Source organism: Diospyros lotus, chromosome 1 (assembly GCF_014633365.1).
Source record: "Diospyros lotus cultivar Yz01 chromosome 1, ASM1463336v1, whole genome shotgun sequence".
NCBI lineage: Eukaryota > Viridiplantae > Streptophyta > Magnoliopsida > Ericales > Ebenaceae > Diospyros > Diospyros lotus.
In genome coordinates, this window is record NC_068338.1 from 32,519,744 (window position 1) to 32,541,256 (window position 21,513).

General features: G+C 31.4%; 2 protein-coding genes and 1 non-coding gene across 9 annotated transcripts; 2 read left to right on the plus strand and 1 right to left on the minus strand.

Annotated features, from left to right (window-relative positions):
- Positions 1-1,780: 1,780 nt before the first annotated feature.
- Positions 1,781-4,141, plus strand: LOC127811655 (BAG family molecular chaperone regulator 4-like). 6 transcript variants are annotated; one of them, XM_052351728.1, is made up of 5 exons: positions 1,781-1,924; positions 2,087-2,323; positions 2,864-3,120; positions 3,211-3,342; positions 3,802-4,141. In XM_052351728.1, the coding sequence occupies exons 2-5, from the start codon at positions 2,101-2,103 to the stop codon at positions 3,961-3,963; spliced, it is 774 nt and encodes a 257-aa protein (XP_052207688.1). In that variant the 5' UTR covers positions 1,781-1,924; positions 2,087-2,100; the 3' UTR covers positions 3,964-4,141. The 6 variants fall into 6 exon arrangements, with proteins under 6 accessions (XP_052207688.1, XP_052207678.1, XP_052207706.1 ...); XM_052351718.1 differs by having other exon boundaries at positions 1,790-1,954; XM_052351746.1 differs by having other exon boundaries at positions 1,794-1,954; positions 2,120-2,323.
- A 5,338-nt stretch (positions 4,142-9,479) lies between these two features.
- TRNAE-CUC (transfer RNA glutamic acid (anticodon CUC)) lies at positions 9,480-9,552 on the plus strand. The gene has a single exon. It is a non-coding gene; the product is annotated as a tRNA-Glu (tRNA).
- A 9,204-nt stretch (positions 9,553-18,756) lies between these two features.
- LOC127812452 (myb family transcription factor PHL8-like) lies at positions 18,757-20,856 on the minus strand. Of its 2 annotated transcripts, none has more exons than XM_052352843.1 (5): positions 20,320-20,856; positions 20,124-20,200; positions 19,976-20,012; positions 19,755-19,851; positions 18,757-19,559 (listed from the first exon to the last, which is right to left on the minus strand). In XM_052352843.1, the coding sequence occupies exons 1-5, from the start codon at positions 20,561-20,563 to the stop codon at positions 18,977-18,979; spliced, it is 1,038 nt and encodes a 345-aa protein (XP_052208803.1). In that variant the 5' UTR covers positions 20,564-20,856; the 3' UTR covers positions 18,757-18,976. The 2 variants fall into 2 exon arrangements, with proteins under 2 accessions (XP_052208803.1, XP_052208809.1); XM_052352849.1 differs by having other exon boundaries at positions 18,760-19,559; positions 19,755-19,848.
- Between the last annotated feature and the right edge of the window lie 657 nt (positions 20,857-21,513).

The following is a 21,513-nucleotide window of genomic DNA, read 5'->3' on the forward strand; positions in this document are numbered from 1 at the left end:
CGGCCGGAGGAGGCATGGAGGCAGATGCCATAACTCCCCCAGCTTGCAAAATCTTCAGCATACGGTTGACGTGATTTGCAGGTCGATTGGTTGTTGCCTCGGAACCTCTCGTGTTTCTAGTCCTCGTCATTGATGTTTTTACCAGAGCGGCCCTCCTTCTAACGCCAAAATGTCGACGTTCTGAATCGGTCGACGGAGATTTGTTAACCCGCACTTGTATGGTAGATCCAAGAGGTGTACAATGAGGTATCCGGTCTGGTTTGCCGAGCCGACCACCCGTCCCTGCAAGGTACTCCGACGCTTCAGTTAATGAGCGAGTAAGCAAATATGTTGGGTGTTTTTATGTTTTTTCTTGTAAAGAGTGCGTACCGTGACCCTTAAGAGGGCTGGTTGATATATATATCAGCAAAAAGCTTTCTTGTCTTCTCCGTACGTGTAGAGGTGATGGGATGGAATAGCTGGCGGGGGTGTCCCTGCCCCAGCGAGGTGTCGACGAGACCCTCATTAATAAGGATGGGATCTCCCATTAATGCGGATGGGATCTTCCATTAATGCGGATGTGATCTGATGAGGATGTTTGGAAATCCAGTTGCGGTTGTAATGATGTTGTTGCCAGAAGGTCAGGATGGGACTGGCATGGGCCAGTGAGATGGGCTGAGAGAATGGGCCTAAAGGGCCCAGTCAGGGCGGCCCTTGGCTTGTCAGTATGCCGCAACACTCGCCTCTTCTGTGATGCAAGCTTACGAGCTAAGCCGACGAGTTATGAAGGTCGCTGGGAACTCGCGCAGAGTGTAGCTGGGGGCCGTTTGAATATGCCAAAAAGTTAGAGGTGCTACCGGGAGCTCACTTGCCCTCGATATTTGACCCCGAGCTTCAGCACTATCCGAGCTCGCTTTAACGAGCTCAGTTCAATCTATTGGGTCTCGGACGTTTGGACCGAATCATCATGTTAAGTCCAGCTCACACAGAGTGAAGCGAGAAATACCCATAACAAGAAACTACTAAATTCTTCAATTATATATTATTCATATTTAAAATACTATATTACAACATTATTTACATGTTCAAACTAAAATTCAGTACAAAATTAAAAGATACACTGTACGTGTACGTAGTAGTATAAACTAATACAAGGGAGGGAGTGTTGTGTACAAATTATAAATATGAGGGAGGTAGCTAGTGATAGCTTTTTGGATACAAGATTATGATTCTTGACAATATCATGCATGGTAATACTAAAATATATATATATATATATAACATTCAATTATTAATTAAATTGATGATGGTCGATGATAATTAAATATCTTTACAATCATAGGCGGCTAATAAGCCTCTAGGCACTCAAAACTGATCATATATTGATTTTCATCCCCTTATATATATATATATATTTAAGACTGTACGTACAATCTTTAATTCAAGATCTGGAGCCAACATTTTGTTTATAATTAAGTACAAGCAAGTCAATCATTAGCAAAACAATTACAAGAGTCCACTCTACTTCTGTTTGGCTGCTACGGTAGCAATTAGCCTGCATCATCATATGGTTTGGGAACTTAGATAATAAAGAACTGGACAATAAATGGTTTGGAAAAGGGAAATGTGGTTAAATGGACGCCTCATAATAATATTGGGCTTTATATAATAATAAATTTCATAATACCTCAGACCAATGGACTTTCAGACGGTTGGCTGAAGCCCATATAGAGTCCATTATATGGGCTTGCCCACACAACTCCAACTTCGCTCCTATCCTGCTTCTAATTAGTCCAGTCTACTTCCATCATACCTGGACCATCGAGCGGCAACCGACCATCCAACCACCACCCGCTCCAGCACCAGCTTAGGAAGAAGAAGAACTCGTCGGAGGAGTCGTGAGTTGAAAAGTTGCTGTCCTGTCCCACTGTCTGTCTTCATCAGTGTGTGTTCCAAAGCTCCTTTCCCGGCCTCTGTATGCTTTTAATTATCATTTTTTACCTTTTAAGTTTAACCACTCCTCACTGATCAATTCAAACCCCTCTCATCTCTTTCCATCTATTTTTAATTTCTTTCTTTCTTTGCCTTTTACTGGATTGACTATCAGTTGATTTGGTGACCATGAAAAGATCGTCTACAGAGAAAGGCAGCCGTGGCCGGGATGGTGTCGAGTCCAATTACAAGGGGGTCGCCATTGACTGGGAGCTCAGGCCCGGAGGCATGCTTGTTCAGAAGAGAACCGTTGACGAGAATTCCAGCGCCGGCGGAGGTCCGACGATCAGGATCAAGGTCTCTCATGGCTCCTCTCACCGTGATATCTCCTTGCCTGCTCAGTCCACTTTTGGTATGTCCTTCCATTTGAGTTTCTCTTCCTTTCTTCATTGACTTTGTATCACAGATATTTTGTGTAGTTCCAGTACTACAATTCGGGCGGATTAAAACCAGGCTACGTGTCTATTGTTTCTTTTTCTCTGATACTCGAATTGTGCATATGATAAATTAAGTGGATGAATGATTGATCTTGGTGAGACCTAGCATTAATTGCCAATTTGACGGAGCGATGAAGTTTCATGGATGTGATGATAGAAGCCTCTTGCTAAAGTCAAATTGAGAAACCTTGAAAAAACTCCATTTCTTAACAGCAGGGTTATATGAGTGAATTCAACGCTAGAAGAACATGATCAATACAAAGCAAGGAGGACGCATTGAAAATGTTTGAGTCACTTGGCTTAATTTTGAAATGGTTTCTAAGTCAATTATGGAATCAATTGCCCCACTTTTGGAGGGTTCTTTTGTTTTTAGTGTGATTTCATTATTTAGTACCGAGTTTTATGTCAATGTAATCTGATATATATATATCTCATGGAATTGGTGCTCAAAAAAGGGGATTTAAAAAGGGTTCTTGCCAATGAAACTGGCCTGGAGCCCAAGGAGCAGAGGCTATTGTTCAGAGGGAAAGAAAAGAACGACGAAGAATATTTGCACATGGTGGGTGTAGTAGACATGTCAAAGGTGATACTACTGGAAGATCCAGCTAGCAAAGAGAGGAAGCTCAAGGAGAAGAAGAGAAATCAATGTATACTAAACGCCTACCAGGCTGTAGCCAAAGTCCGAGCAGACGCGGATAAGCTCCCTGACCAGGTCAGGACCACTTTAATGAACAAACTTATACACGAATCACAGTAAACCGTGCCAAGGCGAACCTAATGGCTTTCTATTGTTGTGGCTTAGGCTATTTCCCTGGAGACAAGCGTTAAAAATGGTACTTCTGTCGCGGACAAGGACTTTGTCGTCTTGACGGAGTTGCTTAAATTAGATGCCATTGAGGCTGACGGGGAAGCCAAAGTGCAGAGGCAGGTCGAGGTTAGTAGCTCTTGTTAATTTATATGTCTCCTCTCAAGAATAGAAGAATCCCGACAAAATTTGAGTTGGGCTTATCTCTTAGGTATATTCTGTTAAATTCAACTCTAATTGCATTCATCTTCTGTATGGGCTTATATCTTGATCTCTTGTATAGGCAACAGCCATTTTTAGTTCAGGTTTTCTGTCGCTGTTTCTTCCATCATTCCTATTAATGTGGCTGATAACTTTGTACATCATTCCAAAATGCTTTAATTAATTTCCATATGTGAAATGCCTGTGTAAGAGAACAGCCATGTAATGGAAACTTAATGCATTGTTTCATATTTCACCTCATTGCATTCATGTGACCGATGTGATTAAAGTATACATATACGTACGAAGCATCATATTTCACCTCATAGATGTTCATTGTTTTGAAATAAACCTCAACATGGAAACTTAATGCATTTGATGCTCTAGTCAGGTTCAACGAGGTCGGAGTCTCATGGACTAAAGGCGGCGAATTCCAATCCTTCTAGCGCTGTTTCAGGGAGTGCAAAGTGGGAAACATTTGATTGTGGAGTAGGGGGCCTCAGTGCCCCCAAAAACCAGACAAATCAATCGGGACTGGGAACTCTTTGATAGATTGAACACTACCTCTAATCGTTTTGGGTTTGGTGGGGGTGTGTTCTCATATTGAGAGAATAAATATAATTATATTAATTGATGTCGTAATTTTCTGTAATTTTTTATTACAGAAATACTGTTAACTAATAAGAAAAACACTTATTCATGAATATATGTAACAACATTTGGAAAATTGGAATTTTGTTGTTATGAATGAATAATGGTATTGGTGGAAGGATTTGGAAAGAAAACAATATGATTTGCGTAACTTATCCACTTTAAACTGTACTAGTGCATCACCCGTGCGATGCACGGATATTGTAAGAAAAAAATAATCTTTAAAATAAAAATTACATAATTCAGTAGTTATAACAAATTAACATCATAATAAAGAAGTATAAAATAAACAAAATAATCATATTGCAATCATGAGAAATGAACAAACATACAACAAAATTAGTTATTCAATTATTATTAAATATGTATGCCCCTTTTTGTTTGATCTTTTTTTATTTTTTGACATTTTTTATGCTTTTATTATAGTCTTTCTACTAACACATATGTGTGTCTTTAACAAAAAATTATATCCAACGTCTATAGTATTCACGACTTGTTAGAGTAAGATTAACGTCTACTATTTTTAACACATTATTTTCACTTTAATGCACGAAATACTAAAAATGTGGCATGTTTTATTCTGAACTCTCAGTAGCAAGAGAGTTGATTACTAGTATAAATGGTGATTTCTCGATTTATTTTATTAATTATTTGATTGAAGATGTTTTCGTTCGTTATAATTTCAATATTGTGTATGTTATTAAATTATAACTTAATTATTATAAATTCTTGTGCAATATGCTCGAAAAAATAATTTATGTAGTGAAAAAAAAAAAAGAATGCAGGTAAGAATGTAGAAACGTTAAACACCCACTATAAATTAGTGGACTAAAAAAAATATACAAATAAATAGAAAAGAACATAAAAAATGAGCAAATACATAAGTGTGAATCAGTTGAAAAAAAAAAGAAAAAAATTACATAATAAAAGAAAACAAAAAACATGTAAATCAAACAAATTGCCTAAATATAAATCCAGCAACAACAAAAAATATAAAAATAAAAAATTAGCAAACCAAGTTTACCTTGCATAAGAAATTATAACAAAATCCAACAAATAAAATTTAGTAGCAATTAACAAAACAACCTGAAAAGTTTTATAGGAATAGGTAATAACCAAAAAAATATATTTTAATCCAAAACCAATTATGTAAACTTTTTTCAGTTATCCTCCTTCTTGATCATTGATTGAATCTTTTTAGTTGTATTAGTCAACAAATCGTCAAGGAGAACCCTTTTGGCAAAACACCTTTCATAGTTTTTCAATGTATGTATAACTCACAACCCGACTTTGGCGACGTAGTAACTTCATCATTAGATGAAGAAATATAGAATATAATGTCATTAATTAATACTTATGTCATACATATTAGGAACCCCCAAACTTATTTTACAAATATAAATATTAAATTATGAAAATTGATGAAGTACATTTTCTTCCACAATTTCGGTCTTTTCAATTTTTCAATAAAGAGCAGACTCTTGCTGTTGATAAATGTGGGTATGATATGTTAGAACATGTTTTAGCACATAGTCATTCTTAACACATTGCAAACTTTAAAATCTTAAATACTATACTAACTTGATTTGCTTCTAGTATACACATGCACTTAGAGATCAAATTAGGGTTAATTACTAACTTTATCACACTAAAAACTTCACTATGTTTGTAAATAAAGTTAAAAAATAAAATTATAACATTTAAGCTATATATAAAATTATAACATTTAAAATTATAAAAAATAAATTTAAATTAATTAAGCTATATATAAAATAAAGATAATTTAAATAATCAATTAATTATATAAATAATAATAATCAAATTTTCAAAGTTAATTATCCATTTATGACTTCACATATTCCTCCTGTCAATCAATTACCACATTCAAAATAGGTCAAATTTTTAAGAAAGAAACAAAAAAAAATGTTAAAAAATAAAATTATAACATTTAGTTACATATAAAATTATAACATTTAAAATTATAAAAAATAAATTTAAATTAATTAAACTACATATAAAAAAAGATAATTTAAATAATTAATTAATTATATAAATAATAATAATCAAATTTTCAAAATTGATTATTGATACATGACTTCACATATTCCTCCTAACAATCAATTATCACATTCAAAACATGTCAAATTTTTTAAAAATCAACAAAAAAAAAAGATAAAAAATAAAATTATAACATTTAAGTTATATATAAAATTATAACATTTAAAATAAAAAAATAAATTTAAATTATATATATAATAAAGATAATTTAAATAATCAATTAAATATATAAATTATAATAATCAAATTTTCAAAATTGATTATCTATACATGATTTCACATCTTCTTCCTGACAATCAATTACCACATCCAAGATAAGTCAAAATTTTTAGAAAGCAACAAAAAAAAAAATAATAATAACTATTAACTGAAAAATTTAACGTTAGGACCACTTCTAAAAAATTAAATTGTTACACAAAATTTGTTCACATTAACATGACTTTACATGTTCCTCCTTACAATTAATCACCATATTCAAGGCAGGTCAAATTTTTAAGAAAGCAAAAAAATAAAAATAAAAATAAAATTATAATATTTAAGCTATATATAAATTTATAATATTTAAAATTATAAAAAAATAAATTTAAATTAATTAAACTATAGATATAAAAAATAAAGATAATTTAAATAATCAATTAATTATATAAATGATAATAATCAAAATTTTAAAATTAATTATCCATATGTCACTTCACATATTTCTCCTGCCAATAATAAAAATATAAAACATAATAAATTTTTTAAAAAAAATATGACAACATATGATAAATATAAATAGTCTATACAAAATATTTTTATTTAAAATTATAAAAAATAAATTTAAATTAATTAAACTATATATATAAAAAATAAAGATAATTTAAATAATCAATTAATTATATAAATAATAATAATCAAATTTTTAAAATTAATTATCCATATGTAACTTCACATATTTTTCTTACAGATAATAAAAATATAAAACATAATAAATTTTTCAAAAAGAAATATGAGAACGTATGATAAATATAAATAGCCTATATAAAATATTAATTTTGTCAAAATAACTTAAAAGACTTATTTAAAAAATAAATTTAAATTAATTAATTATATAAATTATAATAATCAAATTTTTAAAATTGATTATCTATACATGATTTCACATATTTTCCCTGACAATTAATTACCACATTTAAGATAGATTAAAATTTAAATAAAGTAACGAAAAAATAATATTAAAAAATAATAATTAACTGAAAAACTTAATGTTATGATGACTTTCAAAAAATTAAGTTGTTACTCAAAACTTATTCACATTGGCAAACAAGAAACACAATTAAAATTAATTGATTGAAAACCAAAACCTGGTTAAACTAATTAAATAAATGATAATAATAAATTAAATTATATAAATGATAAAAAATAAATTAAATTAATTAAACTATATATAAAATAAAGATAATTTAAATAATCAATGAATTATATAAATAATAATAATAATCAAATTTTCGAAATTGATTATCCATACATGATTTTACATATTTCTCTTAGAAAACTTAAAGTTAAAAAATAACTATTAATTGAAAATTTTAAAGCTGGGACGACTTCTAAAAAATTAAACTGTTACACAAAATTCCTTTACATTGACAAACGAGAAACACGGTTAAAACTAATTGGTTGAAAATAAGAAAATATGGTTAAATTAATTAAATAAATGATATAATTTATTAAGTTATATATTGAATTATAATAAAATAAATTTAAATTAATTAAAAAATATATAAAATAAATATAATTTAAATAATTAATTAATTATATAAATGATAATAATCAAATTTTTGAAATTGATTATCCATACATGATTTCACATATTTTTCCTTGCAATCAATTACCACATTCAAGACAGGTCAAATTTTTAAGAAAGTAACAAAAAAAAAAAAAAAAGTTAAAAAATAAAATTATAACATTTAAAATTATAAAAAATAAATTTAAATTAATTGAACTATATATAAAATAAAGATAATATAAATAATCAATTAATTATATAAATAACAATAATAAAATTTTTTAAATTGATTATCCATATATGACTTTACATATTTCTCCCATCAATCAATTATAACATTGAAGATAAGTCAAAATTTTAATAAAGCAACAAAAAAAAAGTTAAAAACAAAATTATAACATTTAAATTATAAAAATTAAATTTAAATTAACTAAACTATATAAAAAAATAAAGATAATTTAAATAATCAATTAATTATATAAATGATAATAATCAAATTTTCAAAATTAATTATCTATAATGACTTCACATATTTTTGCTGTCAATAATAAAAATATAAAATATAATAAATTTTTCAAAAAAAATATAACAACATATGATAAATATAAATAGCCTATACAAAATATTAATTTTGTCAAAATAACTTAAATGACTTATTTAAAATAATCTAATTTTGTCTAAATAACTAATTTAACATAACCTACCAATTAATTATTTTTCAAAATTAAGTAATAACATAAATATATATAAGATTTGTACTTTTTTTGCATGGTTTTGAAACTAATTAAGGATTTTAGAGTTTTGAGTGATGGTTTTATTGAGAGAAAATGAGAGATAAATTATGGGAAATAAAATAAAAAATTATTATTATTTTTTTTAAAAATTACTTGGCAATCGGTATCCAATGTTATTACCTGATATCTCAAGATTTATCCTGATTTAAAAAAGTTTTATTTTTCTGTAATTTATTTTAATTAAAATTTTATGTTAATATTTAAGAATTAATAATATAGATTAATTCTTGTCTCTTTATATACCATGCTTACACATTCTCCAAGCACTTTACAGCTAAAAAAAAATTATCTACAGATTCCAAGAATTACATGTTTTCCACAAATTTAGACTTAATTAATGATCTACAAAAATTCTATTTTGGGTAAGAAAAAAAATAAACAAAACATAATAAAATATCAAAATAGAAACTGAAAATGGGCGGGAAAAGGATTTGGCGACTATTTTGTTATAATATATATATATATTTTATGTTAATATTTAAGAATTAATAATATAGATTAATTCTTGTGTCTTCATATACCATGTTTACACATTCTCCAAGCACTTTACTGCTAAAAAAAATTATCTACAGATTCCAAGAATTACATGTTTTCTATAAATTTAGACTTAATTAATGATCTACAAAAATTTTATTTTGGGTAAGAAAAAAAATAAACAAAATATAATAAAATATCAAAATAGAAACTGAAAATGGGCAGGAAAATGATTTGACGGCTATTTTGTTATATAATATATATAGATTAGTGAACATCATAGTTTACATTTTATTTTAATAATGTGAGAATGACATCAGTGCTCCGTTGTAGTCTAGTTGGTTAGGATATTCGGCTCTCACCCGAAAGACCCGGGTTCGATTCCCGGCAACGGAAAATATTTTTTGTTGTTTATTTTGGAATCCCCAATAGTGAAAAGGAAAACATTTCGTTATTATATGGGCCAGGCCCACATGGGCCCTTTGTTTAAATGGATCCATGCGGATTTTTGTTATCCAATAGCATTAACGTTCAAAAATAGGGTGATATTGGCCATAAAATATTTTTTTTTTCTAATTATAAGTTATTTTAAAATAATAATAATACTAATATTAAAGTACTATACTTGCAACTCCCCCGCTTTCTTCTTCCATGGCGGTTATTCAAATTGAAGAACTCACAAGTCAGATTACACACGTCACCTGAAGATTCATAATTACTTCTTTCTTTCTTTCTTTCCATTTTGTCACTTTCTGGTAGTTTACGTTTACGGGTTGCTCCAACTGAATCACGCGGTGAAGAAATGGGTCCTTCCAAAATATATACTGTTGATGACAGTTCCGATTCACACATATATATATATATATATATATGGTTTGTGTTGTCTCTCATGCGTTCATATCTTGCTTTCTTCCTATGGTGCTTGCCATGGACATGCCTATTTTGTCTTTAACATCAGATTCAGATCATTTTAGATCAACACGTACGTACGTAGAATTAAGCGTTTATTCACACATCGATCGATCACACCCCAGATTTTCAACATGAAGTTACCCTTAGATCCGCATTTCCATTAGGTAGGTAACGGCAGAAATCATATATAGCCAGCGAGTCTGTCTGCGTGTTGCTTCGTTCACAAGGAAGAGAGTCGAGGAAGCTTTGGTTTCGTATATAAATCAATTGATGTTACGCAGAGAGATCAGATATAGAGATCGATCGAACCCCAGAATTAATTAATTAATTAATTAATGGAGTGGGCGGCTGCTCATCATTATCGTGGACTTGGAACTTCTCCGCCGGCGCCAGCCATGTCTCCTCAGTACTACCGGCCGCCCGACGAGGTAGGAATGTTCCACGACCGGCACTACGGGTTATATGGAGAGATCACGGCATTGACAGTCATAGCTGTCTTCTGCATCTTTCTCCTCGTCATCATCGTCGTAACTCACCTTAGATTTCGCGCCATGAGTACTGCTGCTCTACCATAATTAACCACAAATTACATATTCTGCCATACATATATATATGTGTGTGATCGGTCCTCCTGTATAAATAGGTTCAGGTTTTCGTGTTTACCATTTAATTAATTTGTTCAAGTTTTATTCGCCTAATGCTTATGTTCTGAATGCATGTATATATATGAAATGCATGAATATTTACAGGCGCTAAGAAAGAGACTCATTTACTTTTATTTATGCCTTTTGCTAATAATGATCAGAAGTGCTTTTATGTGTGTGTGTGTGTATGGTTGATCTTTGAAAAGGTGGCACCCAATAATCTATTATATACTCATTATATATGGCATTTAACTCCATATATATATATATAGTCCCCCCCCCCCCCCCCAAATAGTTAATTATGGTTGTAGGGTTAATTAAGGCTATATATAGATATAGGTCCAAGTTATCTCTAAATTGAAAATTATATATGTTCACAAATAATTTACAGACAAATTACAGCAATAATAATGAATGTAAAGGAAACAAATAAATAAATAAACAGACAACAATATTCTAATATCATCAAAATTATCTAATCTATTTTAATTAATCAAATGTTAGGCATGCATGTGTGAATTACAAATTAATTAATTATAAAAATTAAACTTACATTACATGACATATAACACCACCTTGCTAATTACCATATATAAAATTAATTATGGGCATACTTTCAAAGTTACCTTAATTAATTTCTGACAACTTTAGTTTCTTAACCTTTAAACAAAACTCATCTCTATATATATAACACACATAATTGCTTGCATATATGCATATGCATTTGCATTCACGAGTAGTAATTTATATGCGCATTAATTTAATTTGTTGTGAGCTAGTAATAATTAATGTCGTATAATAATATATACTTCAATTAATTATATGTATTTTTGGAGTAGCAAACAGTTATGTTCTTTTATGGCATTTTAATAGCCAGTGTTGGGTGGGCTCTTTACTGTTTGCTTGTTAATGGGCACTACAGATGAGGCCTATTGTGAGCCAGGTCCAAGCTGATAATGGACCCAACCCAAGAAGTTAAGTTCTCCGAGTTGCTAGCTAGATGAAAAATTTGCAGTTGGTAATATATATGGTAAAAAACCAAGCTTGTGTCTCACATTATATATATATATATATATAATTCTTCTACGGTTTTATTTTGAAAAAAGATTTCTAAGGATTGTTTTGTAATTTCTTTGGCAACTCATTTCTCACTTAACTTGGTTTTAAGTCACATCAATTGAAATTATATATCTTCCCCCAATAGGAGTTAGGTAAACTTGCCGCGCGCACTCGTCTCGTGGAATAATAGCCCACACAGCACGTCACTTTTTTAACTAAATACATGAACATTTATTTTTTTTAATAAAATTTAATTTTATTTGGTAGCTCTATTCAATGGTATCCAAACCGCCAAGAGTGTGTCCTTTTAAGTCCTCATATTTTTTTTATTTTTCAAAAAGTCATAAGGTTCGTTTTTGAAAGACATCAAACTGAAACGAAGTTCTCTAATTCATGGTAAAAAGTTGACAAATTAAAATGGCAGTTGTTTATTAATTTTTTAATGGAAAATTTAATTATTTAATAAAAAATAAAAAATATTTCTATAACTAAACAAACTCCAAGGCTTCGTTTGTTTGGCTAAAAACATTTTCTCCGAAAACACTTTCCTTATTTTCTTGAGTTTAGCTCTAGAAAAATAACAAAGACAAAGGAAATCACTTTTCGATCAATGAAATTTTTAAAACACAAAGAAAATTCTAAAAGTGACTTATCGTGTTGAAATTGGAAAATCATTTTCTAGAGTTTCATCACCTACAATTTCTAGAGTTTCAATAGCCTTTTTCGCCTCCATTCGTCGAGCTCTTCCTGTGTCACCACTTTTGTTCGTCAAGCTCTTTTTGCATATCACTGCCTCTATTCGTCAAGTTTTGCCTATGCCCATCAGCTTTTCTTCGTCTCCATTGCACCCCATCTACTTGTGTCTGTGTCGTCATCTCCGTTAGGCTACATCTCCATTTAGATCTTCTTATCCACATCTCTATGCTGGTCACTATCTTCGTCTTTCTCGACCTCTTTCCATCTAATTCCACCTGCCTTGTTGTCTTCGTCTGTCCCTGAATAAATCCACCTCTCTACATCGTCGTATATATTGGTCGTTGTCTGTTTTTCTTTATCTCTTTTCGTCTTCACTTGCGTTGCCATCACTGTCGAGCTCTACCTCTCTCGATATCCGCCTGAGCCTCCATCACCATTGCCTTTGCCATGTCCGCCTGCACCTTTGTCATCATTTGACCCTTTGTCGAACACTCTTTCTCTTTCTGTTCATCACTTGTCAAGTATTTTTGGGCTAAATTTATGCATTTGGTGATCTATTATCCATTTTGTTCTTCACTTTCATCAAAACTTGATATTATTGTTTGATAATCTATCATTGATGTTGTTGCATGCTCCCTATTATTTCTTGGGGATCTATTATTTAATTTTTTTTTTTTGTTGTTGATGTTCTATTACTGTTGTTTCCTGTTGGTGATACTCCATTCTTGCATATTGCAGTCATTGTTGTTTTTGATTTGTGATGCTTTTAATGTTCTTTTTGTTGTCATGAAGTATTGAACCAAAACTCTTTTTGATGCTTTATTGTGTAGTATAATTGGGTTGGTCTAATTTGATCAAGTTTTGATAACATTTTTGTGATCTTGTATCAATATGCTCGATATATATAGATGACTAATTTATTTGTGCCATATGCAAGGGAGCTATTGCAATTGTAATTGTTGTAAATGATTTAGTTATTAATGAGTGTGAGAATGGGAATAGCATGGTGAGACAACCTCATATATTGATATAGCATCTTTTATGAAATTTTATGTACTTAGCTTATTAAATCAAGGTGATAGACATTGTCCTAGAACAATTTCGTATGACACAAAAACTATTTCACGAGTTGTGTGATATCTTATAAAACACTCAAATTTTTATAACCAACTTTAAATTTGAGTGTCTTGAGCAAGTGATGATTTTCTTACAAATAATAAGAAACAATATTAGGTTTCGAGTTATTAGTGAAAATTTGTGTAGATTGGTTGAAACTGTACACCTCTATTTTAGAATTGTGCTATGTGTAATTCTAAAATTATACGGACATATCATTAAAAATCCTAAAAGCGTCACCCCTATACAAATAATCAATAACAAAATATATTATCATTATTTTAAGATAAGCGGTTGTTTCTATATATATGTGTGTGTTTAGTTTACTAATTTAACAAAAGAAGAAGTTTTCACCATGAACCTTTTTTCTTTTTAATTAAGATTGTGTTGGAGCACTTAATGAAACTCATGTTATCAAAATGTGTGTTGGCAGCCATATTTTTTTTATTTAAAATTTACCTATATTTTACTTGTTTGAAAAAAAAAACGCACATGATTTACGTGTTTTAAATGATTTATTATCAAGAGTTGGAGAACTTTAAGATTTTTTAAGGTATTCATACAATTAAAATTTATTATATTTATACAAATATAGATATATTTTAATTGTAATATATTTTGTATTAAATGTGTCAAAAAATATTATCTTGGCGATGCTACTTATAGTACTCAAAGTGGGGTATTTATAATTTCATATCGCGGCCTTCGATATCAACTTAGGGAATTTATTGATCACCCACCCGAAAACAAAAGACAGTTATTTAATCTTCATTACTCTTCACTGAGAACCACAATTGAAATGCGATTTTGGTATACTTAATAAATGATTTCGTGCAATAGATTGTCATCCATATTAGTCCTATATAAAACATAAGTTAATGTTGTGCTTGCTAGTTGCATTCTACGTGACCATGTAATGGAGATTCTAATTATTTTATTATGAAAGACATTTCTACATCAAATCAAAGTGACACACAAATCATTACAAAAAATCAATGTTTTAGCGATAAAAAATTATATCACTAAAATATCAAAATTCGTCCATAAATTTTTTAGCGATGGATATAGTGATGGATAGCTTTTTGTTCCTAAAAAGGGCATCGCTGAAATTTAACAACAGGGTTAGCGATAAGATTTTTTTGGCGACGGAATCAACAACGGGTTTATCCCCCGTCCCTAATTAGCGACGGGAGATAAACTCGTCGCTAAATTCAATCTCAAATTCAAAATTCAACATGTGTCAGGCCCTGCTCTCCCCTCATTTCCACAGGCCCTACATAAAAAAATTAATAAATTTTTAATTTTATCTATTTTTTAGTGATGGCCCGCTGCTAAATTTTAAATTTTTTTTAATTTTTTAGTGATGGGGTTGACCCATTGCTAAAATTTAATTTTTTTTATTTTTCAGCAATAGGGTGGCCCGTTGCTAAATTTTAATTTTTTTATTTAATTTTTTTATTTTTTAGCAATGGGGTGGCCCCTTCGCTAAATTTTATTTTTTTTATGTAATTTTTTTTATTTGTTATCGACGGGGTTGACCCGGTCGTTAAATTAAAAAAAATATTTAAAAATATTAGCAACGAAAATTCTATTACTAAAAACTATTTTTCATGTAGTGAATTACCTTATTTAAGTCAAATAGAGAAAAGAGGAGAGCAAAGCGAATGGGCACGAAAAAGAGATATGATAGTCTCAACTATATAAAATAATTACATTATAACAAGTGTAGAATAAATATGATATTTTTTTATTTATAATTTTTTTATAATGGGTATAGATATGAGCAAAGTAAAGCAAGATAAAGGTAAGGTGAAATATTTTAGGTGGACTAAACCTATATCTCACATTCTACTTCAAATCTTAGCTGAGGAGGCTACAAAAGAGAATAGATCTTCGTCTTTTAAGTTTGAAAGTTTTCAACGTACGTGTTGCTAGAGAAATCAACTTGAAATTTAGGGAGGATTATGTGCTTGATTATGTTAAGAACCATCTGAAGAAAATGAAGAAGGAATGGAGAATTATGAACCAACTTAAAGAGAAAAGTACTAATTTCAGTTTTGATGATTCTATGAAGATGACACCTATTGCAAAGGAAGTATACGATGAGAAAATAATGGTAACTATTTTGTTTTATTTTTTTTTTATATATTTTTGTTTACTTCAAATTAATAATTCAAATTTAAACTTTATTTGTGATTTGATTTTGTAGGCACATCTCAATCATGAAAGTAATTTGAATAAAAAATAGAGATGTATTAATGAGATAAGACTTATTGGTGGAAATGATATGGCAATTGGAAGTTTTGTCAAGCCTCAATAATAATAAGATCATGGAAATGCAATCTACTCCATTAGATATATAGGATGATGTCGACATGCAGAAGATTTAATTAAAAATAAGAGAGATATCATTATATAAAGTATCTTTTGCAAACAAATCTCACAAAAAAAGGGGTTTCAACTCCGAGCATATTATAAATTGCTTCAATCTTAGTTGCAAAAGTTAAAAAAATGGTCATGACAATTTGAGAGCTAGGCAAACAAGCACTTGATGTTGAAGTCACCCTTATGTTTTCTTTGATTATTTGGGTGAGAATGTGAAAACTATAAAAGTTTCTTGATCAAGAGTGATAGATTAAGGAAGCTTTGGGTACATAACTTTATAAAGGATATGATCGACATCTTGATATTATTAATAGTGTTACTTGGATTTAAACTTCTGTTTTTTTATTTTATTGTGGACATACAATTAATAATATTGTAAAACTTAATTAGAGTTGAGCTTCTTAGGTTAGTTACTTTAATATTGTAGAACTTATAATATATTGCATATATAACTTCTTTTTGCTATGTTTATTATATAGAACTTTTAATATTGTAGACCTTATGATTATAAGCAAACTTGATTGGATAATATATAATATTATTATGTTTTGATTTTATTGCTATTATGTGTTTATCATATATATATTTTTTATCTTTATGCTAAAGATTTGATAATAATTTTCTAAAGTGTTAGTGAAACATTGGAAAATATTTTCTAATAACATTTTTAAATTACAATCAAACAACTAATTAAAAAACACATCTAAATAGACTATTTGCTAAATAAACTATTTTCCTGAGGAAAAACACATTCTTGCATACTGAGATAAGTTTGGGTTGTTAAAAGGATTTCAAAGGCCAAATCAATTGATTTATCCTTAACTTAGGGTTATAATTTTATCCAATTTTAATATTTGAATCAATTTGATCTATGAACCTTAACTTTCATTTCAATTTTATCTTCAATCGGCCAAGCATGTGCCCCAACATACATGGTGTGCTAATGTGTCTAACAATTGACACACCAATAAAACGACATTCTTTTACCTTGCTTTTGCCTCAAATTATATGGTAAAACGACATCATTTTGGTTAAATTAATAATCAAATCTAGGGGGGCTAAAATGATGAAATGGGTCAACCCAGATCTAGATTGGTTGAAATTTTTTGATAAGAGTTTTTCTACAGAGCCAGGTAAGTTGACAGACAAACTTACAGAATAAGGGCTAAAAAACTAAAATGCCTTCACCCATATTGCATTGGAAAAAGTGCAATGCAATGTGGGTGAAGGCATTTTAGTTTTTTAGCTTCCATTCTGTAAGTTTGTCTGTCAAGCTGTCTAGCTCACAAGAATTTTCCTTTTGACAATGGCAAAAAATAAGAAAGCTTCAATAAAGGTTGGTGAAAGGCAATAATAGGCGATGGTGAAGTGGCCAGAAAAGATGACAAGGTAAGGGTTGACAACGATAGGGCTATTAGAATTGATGACGAATAGAGCGAGATTGGCCAATCGAACTTGGAGAAAGAGAAGACCGACGGTGATCTAAAGGCTCAGCTAAACAAGTTAGAGGCAACCGCCTGGTAAAGGCGATGGCATGTGTGAGCCATCGGTGAAGGCCTGTGAGAGTCAGCGGTCGTGATGGCAAGATGGCCGACGTATGATGGCAATCGGAGGCGGCAAATCTAAGCTACTGTCAGCTGCATTGCAAGAGGAAGACAAGGCAATGATTTGCGTAAAGGTGACCGAAGATGGTGTTATGGCGATGGTAGTAGAAAAGGAAGACATGCCATCGCCGTCGACTCCTTGGTCACATCTAATATGTTCAGCCTAGCTAGCTTTCATCGTCGGCCTCCTTTGCCCTCCAAGTTCGATTGGCCAATCTCACTCCAACCATCGTCGATTCTGGCAATCCCATCGCCATTAGCCCTTGCCTTGTCATCTTCTTCGGCCATTTCACCATCGCTAGCCTTTGTTGAAGCTTTTTCATTTTCTGCCATTAACAAAAAGCTTTAGCTAACCCAGATCTCAACCTAGATATGGGTTAACCCAATCTACCATTTTGCCCATCCCATATTTGATTATTAATTTCATCGAAACGACATTGTTTTGTATTGTAATTTGCATTAAAAAAAAAATTACGTCATTTTATTGGTGTATCAATTATTAAACACATCAACATGTCACCTTAGTGTCATGAATGTTGGGGCACATACATGACTCGTGGATAAAAATGAAACTAAAGTTAAGATTTATGAATTACCCTGTCAATATTAGGACCTGTCTAATGGTGCTAGCATAGGCTTCAGTCTTTTTGACCGTTCTTTCTGTCTCTCTGCGGCTTACGAAGAAAATGAAATTTGGAAGAATCATGGTAGATGTATATCCATTTTATACATTTTGGGCTATATAAAGGGGTATTATGACCAAAATACCTTACGCTTCACGTGCCTCTATGCGTCTCATGAAGAATTTTTTTATTATAATACCCCCTTATGTAGTTTAAGATATACAAAATGAATGTACCAATAATATTTTCTAATTTGAAAACAGACGACGTGAGAACATCATAATGAAGAGAAAAGACTTTTATTCTCTGGTTTGCGAAATAAATGAACGCAAAGTTGCAAACTTAGACGTTGTTGCAGTGAAGCATAATTTTATTTTTATATGACAGTTGTTTCTCTAAAAAAAAGGCTAAGTTACGTAAAGTAAAAGGAGAGAACTTTCCTTAGTAATTACATTTATTTAATTAAAGCTCAGTTACCAAATACTCTTTCCATATCTCAACACAAAACCCCAGAATAAATGTTACTATGATTTGCATGTTATTGATGTCTTTCCTGGGGATGCTCCAATGAAGAGATAAACCAGAATTCAGACTGGTTATGTATCAAAACTAATTAATTAGCACAATGAGAATCAAGAAATCAAGTTCATAAAAAAAGAAGAAGAAAGAACTAATTAACACAAGCATAAAGAAAACAGTTTCATATGTCCAGCTCCAAACAGCAATGATCATTTTATGTAGTGAAGCAAGTACCAACAAGATCTCACTAGAATTCTCTAATTCATATAGTGAGATTCAGAGTACTTGCCCATCTCGGATTCATTCTTTTATTTTCATTATTCAATTTATTGCTAAGTTCTGATTCCAAATCTAATTCCAGAGAATGGCTTTCTCTCTTTGAATGATCTGAAAACAAAGAAAGCGATAAATTACTATCCTCTTCTTGTCTTGAGTTCATGCCCAGTGACAGATTAAGATCAAGATCGTTAATTTCCTGAGCTTTCCTCTTCGACGAGCTTCGCGTTCGATCTCGGTCGCTGCTCCAGCTGATGTCTGAGATATGATGGACTGAGTTGCTGAAGCAATATTTCTCATGCTGGCTTCCATTATTCCATTGACTGCTGATCAAAGAGGGTTCTATTGGGGCTTGTTTAGTGATCAGATGCTTGGATTCACACCCATATAGCATCGCGAAATCCTTCCATAAATACTGCTGATTTCCCATGCTCATATTTCCAGTTTGGCCATGGAACCCTTCACCTAGAAAGCCATGAAGGCTTGCTCGTGCCCTGATTCTCTTGGTGTCATTTACACAAGACCTTGGCATCCAGTTTCCAAGGCCACTGGAAGAAACATTGCTATATCTGTTAAAAAATACAGACGATGATCAAGCCATGATGGATAGAAATTAATAAAAAAGTAAAATTCATATATATAGTCTAAGATCTCATAAAGTGGTATGAAGATTTAGTATATTGATGTTGTCAAGACGAACTTGAAGATGTACATATGTGGCACTAATTGATGCAGATATATAATAGAAATTTGAAGCGCCAAACCTGAAAGACCTAATCTGTTGATCAAGCATAGAGGGTTGCCAAAATTTTTGGAGGCCATCTTCACTCCCGATTTGAAATCCCCCACTAGTTATGACTGCTAAAGAAATAAAGACAATAATCATTTACTAGTTAAAGGGTAATAAAAAAACCCTAATTTTCAAAACATAGGAAATGACCATTTGGATGAATCTATATATATAGATGCATGCATATGCATATACCTTGGCCTCGATTGTCGATCTTCTTGCTCCGGTACATCTTTCACAGCAAGTCCACAACAATACGAATCAAGATTGAGTGGAAAATAACTTCCAAAATTAAAAATATTAATTCTTTAATTTGGTTTCTTGTACTGAAGATGCTAGTTACCTGCAGATGGCTCTTGATATGAGCTATGCTTAGCCCTTTGATATTCATCAGTTGCAGAATCAGTTTAGGTGTCGCTCCTGTATATATATATATATATATATGATAGATCGATATGAATATATCAAAGAAGAGATGATCAAAGAATTATAGATAATTAAGAGATGATCGCAAATTAACTAATTAATTAGGAACATACTTTCTTGGCCGCCAAGTCGCTCTACAGCTTGAACAAAAGAAAGATGAAGATCAGGAGTCCATCGCAGCCTCGGCAGCTTAGATCTCGAATATTGCCGCACCCCGCTAGACCTGGCCGTCTTCTCGCTCTCGTCGGCTAAGCTGTTGCTTGAGCTTGCACTGGTTCTGGGCTTGTTCTCGTCAAACCCCTCATCCTCTTTGTAAGGACTGCGCTCTGAAGCATCGATGTCCCCAATCTCCCTCATATTTCTTGCCGAAAATGAAACGTAAAATGGACAGGAGTGTCACTTCAACAAGAAGTGATTTACATTTCGAACAATATTTGAATCAGCCTGTCGATCAACAGCTGGGTGGAAAAGGAAAACTGATCCCAAACAGCTGCTTGGTATGGCTTCGATGTGCATTGCAAATTTCAACAGGAGCAGCTGATCAGGTCCATGAATGGATGAAATTAGAAAAACCTAACTCTCAAAGTCCAAGCGTCTAGATAGGCCTGTCCGCGCGCATCCCCACTTGCATCTCTCTTTCTCTCTCTCAATTATGTTATATATATATATATAGAAGACACATCTAGTGTGTATGACGCATGATAAGACAAGCTAGAAAAGTAAGAATTGGCTGGCTAGCTGTGAGAGGTGGTGAAATCTTCCTGTTAGAATCTTGGGAAAAGTGTGAATGAGATGGCTAGAAATCAATATGGGTCGAGGCTTGAATCAATCAGCTGTCCATGCTTGGTCTTTCTACTTTCTACTAGTTCTGCTCGCAGAATTGGAACCTAACACTGTTGTGCTATATGTTAATTTAATACGATTAATCTTGCACATCAATATATATAGATATATATATATAATCTTGATGCCTACGTAGATACAACAGAAGTACTTATACACATTGTCATATATAGGAACCCTTTGAAACTGACAGCAGAACTATTTTCTCACTATCTAACACATGCATTAGCTTAACTGAACAATCCCTCAAATATAAGCAAAACGACCGCTTATTATGCATATATACATAAAATTTATATATGTTGTTTAATATTAACAATACGCAAATCAGGTTAATTTTTTCATTACGTGAACGACTATTTAAAATATGATCACGCATTGGTAAACATATATATATATAATAGAGCATGCAGCTTGTACGTATATATAATCTTTAACCTTTGAACTTAAAATGTTGGTTTCAA